The sequence below is a fragment of the Osmerus eperlanus genome, chromosome 13 (assembly GCF_963692335.1).
Source record: "Osmerus eperlanus chromosome 13, fOsmEpe2.1, whole genome shotgun sequence".
Classification (NCBI taxonomy): domain Eukaryota; kingdom Metazoa; phylum Chordata; class Actinopteri; order Osmeriformes; family Osmeridae; genus Osmerus; species Osmerus eperlanus.
Window position 1 is genome coordinate 13,904,337 of NC_085030.1, and position 7,845 is coordinate 13,912,181.

Here is a 7,845-nt window from a genome sequence, read left to right on the forward strand (position 1 = left end):
CATGCAGACAGATCTGGGTTATCTGGAGTGATGAGTGGAGGATGGGGAGAGATCTAGAGGGCAAGAGGACTGGTGTGTGAGAAACAACACTTTCATTAACTAAACTGCCAGCCAGATATCCAGCCTGATAACCAGTCAGATATCCAGCCTGATAACCAGTCAGATAGCCAGCCTGATAACCAGCCAGATATCCAGCCTGATAACCAGTCAGATATCCAGCCTGATAACCAGTCAGATATCCAGCCTGATAACCAGTCAGATATCCAGCCTGATAACCAGCCAGATATCCAGCCTGATAACCAGTCAGATATCCAGCCTGATAACCAGTCAGATATCCAGCCTGATAACCAGCCAGATATCCAGCCTGATAACCAGTCAGATATCCAGCCTGATAACCAGCCAGATATCCAGCCTGATAACCAGTCAGATATCCAGCCTGATAACCAGCCAGATATCCAGCCTGATAACCAGTCAGATATCCAGCCTGATAACCAGTCAGATATCCAGCCTGATAACCAGTCGGCCTCTCCTGTAAGAGCCAGTCCTCTGTTAGCTAGCTGCAGAGCTGACATGTACACACACAAAGGACCTCAGATAGATGCACATTCACATCAGGCTTTATGTATGTGTGTTCATGCATGTGTTAATGTGTGCACGTGTATCTCTGAGTGTGTGTGCACATGTTCACTAGTCTTAATAGTGACATCATCCCAGGAGTCAGAGTTTTGCCTGAGGCTTTTAACAAAGGATAGAAAACCACAGTAGATATATGTGACCTGACAGCTTTACACTCCGGCACACACACACACACACACACACAGCCACACACACTTTCTCTGCTTCATAGTAGGCATGCTGGGACAAATTTAGAAACCCAAAATACGCTAGTTAGCATTCCTGTGACTGTTCTCTGCTTGTACACACTAATTTGTTTGTGTGTGTGTGGATGGGTGTGCGTGTGTGGGTGCATGCGTGTGTGGGTGTGTGTTTCAGGAGCATCTGAGTCATATATGTCCAGAGGAGTTTGTCCAAGCCTTCGTACAGAAGGACCCACTGGACAGCACACAGGTATGGGGTGTTTATGTGTGTGTGTGCTATGCCTGTAATTCTAGGGTCACACTGAAGTCACTGAGGTCATCCAGGCCCATAACGTGTGTGTGTGTGTGTGTGCAGCCATGTTTCAGTGACCAGAAAAAGAAGACCACCAACCTTGAGGCCTACGTCAGATGGTTCAACAGACTGTGTTATCTGGTCGCTACGGAGATCTGCATGGTAACTACAACTGGACTGGACAAAAGACACATATGAGACTCTTGGAGGTCCTTATGAACCAGCCGGACCACCACTGGGCTCATGTCATGAGAGATTACTCCTGTCCCCCTACTCCCCCTGGTGGTCTCATACTGCCATAACACACTCTCACACATGATGACATTCACCTTCCCACATAACTGGTTGTTGTGATTACATACCAGTACATCAGTATCTTCTTGTGTGTGTGTGTGTGTGTGTGTGTGTGTGTGTGTGTGTGTGTGTGCAGCCTGGTAAGAAGAAGCAGAGAGCCCTGGTGATTGAGTTCTTTATCGACGTGGCCAGAGAGTGCTTCAATATCGGCAACTTCAACTCCCTCATGGCCATCATCTGTGAGTGTGTCGGACTGGGAAGCTCCCAGACCCAGCCTGTTCAGTAGCTACCTGTAAATATCCATGTGGACAGGATGTAGGAATCTATGATACAATAATGGATTATAGCCTGTCTCTGCCATGGCTTGTTTATAGGGTTAGTATTCTTGAGGATGGCAAATAAAAGACTCTCCCTCTCTCTCCCTCTCTCTCCCTCTCCCTTCCTCCCTCTCCCTCTTTTGCACCCTCTCCCTTCCTCTCTCTCCCTCTCTTTCCCTCTTTCTCTCCATCTCTTCATCAGCTGGCATGAACATGAGTCCAGTATCTCGTCTAAAGAAGACCTGGAGCAAAGCCAAGACGGCCAAGTTCTTCATCCTGGAGGTGAACATCACAGACCTGGCTCAGTGAACGATGATGTTGATGTTGATGATGATGATGATGATGTTCTCTTGTGGACTTTCAGCACCAGATGGATCCTACTGGGAACTTCTACAACTACAGGACTGCTCTGAGGGGGGCTGTCCACCGCTCACAGACTGCCAGCAGCAACAGGGAGAAGGTAGGCGAGAACATCACAACCACAAGTGTTCCACCCCTCCGGAACACCACTAACCTAAGGACCCATCAGCACAACTTCTACGGAACATCTCTCTGCCGGTCGAAGGAACACAGAACTTGTTGTACTTGATAAGGGAGTCAGGTGGCTGAGCGGTGAGGGAATCGGGCTAGTAATCCGAAGGTTGCCAGTTCGATTCCCGGTCATGCCAACTGACGTTGTGTCCTTGGGCAAGGCACTTCACCCTACTTGCCTCGGGGGAATGTCCCTGTACTTACTGTAAGTCGCTCTGGATAAGAGCGTCTGCTAAATGACTAAATGTAAATGATGTGCATTCCAAAATTGAACGACTACCTTTCAAACTGGGTTGTGTCTCTCTCTCCTTTCCGTCTCTCTCTCTTTCACTGGGACTCTCGCCCCCACACCCCATCTCAGATCGTGATCCCTTTCTTCAGTATGCTTATTAAAGATATCTACTTCCTAAACGAAGGATGTGCCAACCGCCTGCCCAACGGACATGTCAACTTTGAGGTGAGGCCACAGCAGGTACCGGACCCTCCCTCAGTCCCCCTCTCCCCCCCTGAGTCCCCCTCTCCGTTCCTCCTCCCTCCACCCGCTCCCTCAGTCCCCCTCTCCCTTCCTCCTCCCTCCACCCCCTCCTTCAGTTCCTCCCCCCTCCTCCCTCAGACCCCCTCTCCCCTCCTCCTCCCTCCACCCCCTCCTCCAGTTCCTCCCCCCTCCCTCAGTCCCCCTCTCCCCTCCTCCTCCCTCCACCCCCTCCTTCAGTTCCTCCCCCCTCCTCCCTCCCTCAGTCCCCCTCTCCCCTCCTCCTCCCTCCACCCCCTCCTTCAGTTCCTCCCCCCTCCCTCAGTCCCCCTCTCCTTCCTCCTCCCTCCACCCCCTCCTTTAGTTCCTCCCCCCTCCCTCCCTCTCTTTAGCCCTCACTCCAACATCAACTCTCCCTCCTCGCTTGTGTTTGTGTGGATCAGAAATTCGTGGAGCTGGCGAGGCAGGTGGGGGAGTTCATGACGTGGAAGCAGGCCGAGTGTCCGTTCGAGCAGGACAGGGTCATCCTGCATTATCTCCACACAGCACCCATCTTCACCGAGGACGGTGAGCCTGCTATTCCAGAGACAGAACCTGGCACAGACACATCAGAACCTAGGACAGAGACAGAACCTGGTACAAACACATCAGAACTTAGGACAGAGACATAACTTGGCACAGACACATCAGAACCTAGGACAGAGACAGAACCTGGTACAGACACATCAGAACCTGGTACAGACACATCAGAACCTAGGACAGACAGAACCTGGCACAGACACATCAGAACCTAGGACAGAGACAGAACCTGGCACAGACACATCAGAACCTGGTACAGACACATCAGAACCTAGGACAGAGACAGAACCTGGGTCAGACACATCAGAACCTAGGACAGAGACAGCACTTAGATCAGACAGAGTGGATGTCTGGTGTCTGGTTCATGTGTGTGGTTCTCCCTCCTCCAGGCCTCTACCTGGCGTCCTACGAGAGTGAGAGCCCAGAGAACCAGGTGGAGAAGGAAAGGTGGAAATCACTCAGGTGGGACACACACACAAACCCCTGACAGGACCCACACAAACCCCTGACATGACCCACACAGCTGACAGGCCTCTTTGTTTCAGCAGGTTTATTCAAATTCTCTCTCTCTCTCCCTTTGTCTCTTTCTCTCTATGTATATATCTCCCTCTGTCTGTCTCTCTCTCTCTGTCTCCGCCTCTGCCTCTATTTATCCAGGTCTAATATCCTGGGGAAGACATGAGTGGCCCAGGCTAGTTCACCCTCCTGCCAGCAGGGGCAGTGTTCTCATTGCAATAACACTAACTGTGAAGGAACCAACCAAGCTGGTACTTAGGGTTTTTTCTTCATGTGAAGACGGCCACAAAACAAACAACTACAACGTTGATGAACAGGAGTCATCAACACGACACGAAACAAACAGAACAAAATAAAGAATCATGCATACGAACAAGAAATTCTAATAAGAAGAAACTTCAAGCTATATGGACACTGGAGCAAAATGCCTTTGTTATGTATTTGGCTAGTGTACTTTAGACTGGGTACTTTGTGTGTTGTGTGTATGTGTGTGCGCACCTATGTGAGTGTGCGTGAGGAATTGATGTGTATCTATTCTTGACTTGATGTTAACTCTCTGTGGGGGGTCATGTTTACTACTGTAAAGTGTACAGTTACAGGGAGAACTACTTTTAAACGTTAATTTAATATTGATATTATTGTCATTAATCAGCCTATTTCTCTCATCTCTCGTACTGTAATAATTGTATAAAAGTTACTGTTTTGTGAAGGGCGCTGGCTAGCCCAATCAGCTGTTAAACTACATTCAGTCCTCTTAAGACATTGGCTGCTGAACTGGGAGGCGGGGAAGAGCATCTGATCAATCCTTGGAGATTTTGACCCCTTACTGTATGTAACCCCCTCAAGAAAATGCCTGTGTATATGTGTGTGTATATATATGTGTGTGAGTGTGTGAGTGTGAGTGTGAGTGTGAGTGTGAGAGTGTATACACCTCTGTATTCTTCATACCTTCAGACCTCATCAGATTATTGGTGTCTTCTATCTCTCCTGTCCTTGGGGATCTGGGCTGAGGTTGTTCAGTGTTTACCTCTGTCTAAAAAAAAACGACTTGTGCCACGAAAACATGATAACATGAAAACATGAAAACATGATAACATGAAAAGATCCAAGTGCAAAACAATCAAAAGCCAGACCAGTGTAGATTGTGTATAAAGGACTTTATTAACCACATCTTCCTGCTCGAACAGGAAGTGTTTCTCTGACTGACATTCAGTTGTTATATATTTATAGATAATGGATATGTCTCTGATGACATATGTAGCTTTGTTTTACTGGCTTTTTCTCCTGTATTGAAACTGAAGGATTCTGGATGGAATGAGACAGACAGGCTGTGTTTAAAAGGACTGGATGTGTTCAAAGACCCCTGAAACAGCTGTGTGTACGGATGGAAGCTTATGTCTTCATGAACGGTCAAGAGAATCCCTGTTTGACTGTCAGCTCCCCTCTCAGTAAGACACTATGGTGTGGGGTTTGGTCTGTTTTAGATGGGTAGGGAGATTGGTGCCAGATAGAATCACTGATTATTTACAGACTATCCAGGTTCCTCTAATTTATAATGTGTGGTTGTTTATGCCATTGATGTTTCGTGGGATTATCATTGAACTAGTTTATTTTTGCATTTTTCTTGTGAGCCAGGGGTTAAGTGTTGGGTTGGGGGAGGGGGGTCGTTCTGGGAGGGTATGGGGGGTGTAAACGGTTTGATTCCATTTGATATGATTGATGTTATTATACGTTAAAAAGGGCACCTTTCATTAAGTTTAGAAGAAGCTAGGTGTGTTCTTGTCTCTCCGTTCTTCTGTTTGTTGACAAGTCCCCTGGTGTTCCCAGGAGAAAGCTGGTAGACAAGGATTCGAGGGCATTTACAACTGCTGCTTTCAGAGAACTGTGTACCTGCATGTGAGCTTTTGGGTTTGTGTATGTGTGTGTGTGTGTGTGTGTGTGAGAGAGAGAGAGAGAGAGAGAGAGAGAGAGAGAGAGAGAGAGAGAGAGAGAGAGAGAGAGAGAGAGAGAGAGAGAGAGAGAGAGAGGAGAGAGAGAGAGAGAGAGAGAGAGAGAGAGAGAGAGAGAGAGAGAGAGAGAGAGAGAGAGAGAGAGAGAGATGAGAGAGAGAGAGAGAGAGAGAGAGAGAGAGAGAGAGAGAGAGAGAGAGAGAGAGAGAGAGAGAGAGAGAGCACACTCTGGAGCAGCTAGTCATCTGAAAAGGTTTGTTTACCACGCCATGATGTTTCTGGTACCATAGTTTGCAAAGTTGAAATCAATACTGAAATCAATAAATGTCTTTTAATAGAACCCAACAATTCTTTGGATTATTTCTTAGACTTAAATTAAATGGCTGTAGGAATTCCAATTCTTAGCCCTATTATTCATGTAAATCTACATTCCCCACTTCAACTGGGCGTTGTCTTTCTTGGGAGAGGCAGATTACCGTGGAATCCACCATTACTGGCCTCGATAGTCCTCAAGAGCATTTCCGGTTTAGCAAATTCGCCTTCAGAATTCGAGCATGGCCTGAGCTGTACCATCGTCTTATTTTGTTTATGCAAAAGAAAAAAAAACGACCGAAAAAAAATAAAAAATAAATACTCTCTCTAAAACACTATTTTGCAAATATAGCACAAAAAAAGTTTTGCTGGAAAATTGTGTTTACTACGAACCTTCAGCATTTTTCTGCAAAATAATCATAATATCAATAAATATCAATAAAATAATTATTTTAAATGAAGGAGCCAGAACATTCTCCTGCCACTTATATGGGAATGGAAAACGTATTTTCAGAGAAAACTGTCCAGATAAACCTTGCACCAGTTGAAGGAAGTTTACTTCGAAGTAGAAAAGAGGAGAAAGCGTTTCCTAACCTTTATTTTGAAATATGTTGAGGATACAACCGGAAACTACCCAAAGCGTGACGTAGTGTTTATTTACGTAACGGAAAATTCTAGAGAATTCAAGGTAGAGCTCGTGTGAGCAGAATAGTTTTGTTCGATTATTTAGTTTCAGATATTCTACATTTCATATCCGAATTTTCATTTTCGACATATCGTAATCTAGACAAGGTGAGGAAAGTCGACTGGTATATTTTACAAAGGCATCGTAAATGTAAAATCTAATAAACTAGCTACTGTAACTAGCTCGAACGTTAGCTTAATGTTAGCAATCCATAGAACAAAGCCACGCGTCACAATCCGACCGTATTGGCTGGTAAACGTTAGCCTGATAGATAGCTATAGTTACCCTAGTTAGTTAATAGCTTGGCTAACTTGAGAACGAACTCGAGTTTATGCACTATTGCCAAGTTGTCTATTTAGTAATAGGATCCAGCCAACGTTATCCAAACTTAATTTATACAGGTTGGCGATTGCGGTATTTAGCTAGAGCTAGCTAGTTTGTTAGCATATCTACAGTAATCCATTTGGCTAGCATCATTTGAAAAAGTTAGCTAAGCTAGCAAGGTAATGTCAACAGCCTTTTTTTATGACACAGATGCGGCAGTCGAAGCGAATGCGTTCACCGGACTCTTTGCTCGATGCGTGGGAGGAGAGAATGCAGAGCCATAAGCGCCGAAGAAGAGACTCGCACAGCAGCGAGAGGGAGAACGAATCTAGAAGACATCGTCGTCAATACACAACGAAAAGAGGGTAAATATAGCACTGGTCCAATGGCCGCATTATACCCCACCCACTCTGGACGGCCCCCTTTCCTGTCCTTTCCAAATGCAGAGAAGTGCCCGCGGACAGACAACTGTTGATATACAGTTACTGCTGCAGGAAGAAGTCCAGTAGACACCGATACTTCCGTGTCTTTTAGGCCCTGCTCAACCCACTTCTTCATTGTTGACGTAAACAGTAGTAAAGTTTATGGAGGACTGTCAAGTGTACACATTTGAGCTGCCAAACAATAGTTGTCAGGTTTAAGAGTTGTCTGTGAGAAACACAACCACCTAGCTTCTACATGGTCTTACAGATGTTTATCCCTGGCCCCAAAGGCACCATGGAGGATGTTTGGGGGCTGTTAATGTACCAAGCATCA

General features: G+C 46.1%; 1 protein-coding gene across 1 annotated transcript in view; it reads left to right on the top strand.

Moving 5' to 3' along the window:
- Nucleotides 1-5,802, top strand: part of LOC134032879 (ras-GEF domain-containing family member 1C-like) — a 7,669-nt gene extending 1,867 nt beyond the window's left edge. Inside the window, 9 exon segments of the mRNA XM_062476935.1 lie at nt 994-1,068; nt 1,174-1,272; nt 1,541-1,643; nt 1,924-2,003; nt 2,086-2,181; nt 2,614-2,709; nt 3,168-3,291; nt 3,693-3,765; nt 3,961-5,802. Of these exon segments, the coding sequence (XP_062332919.1) occupies nt 994-1,068; nt 1,174-1,272; nt 1,541-1,643; nt 1,924-2,003; nt 2,086-2,181; nt 2,614-2,709; nt 3,168-3,291; nt 3,693-3,765; nt 3,961-3,985 (771 nt within the window). The 3' untranslated portion in view covers nt 3,986-5,802.
- Nucleotides 5,803-7,845: the final 2,043 nt, after the last annotated feature.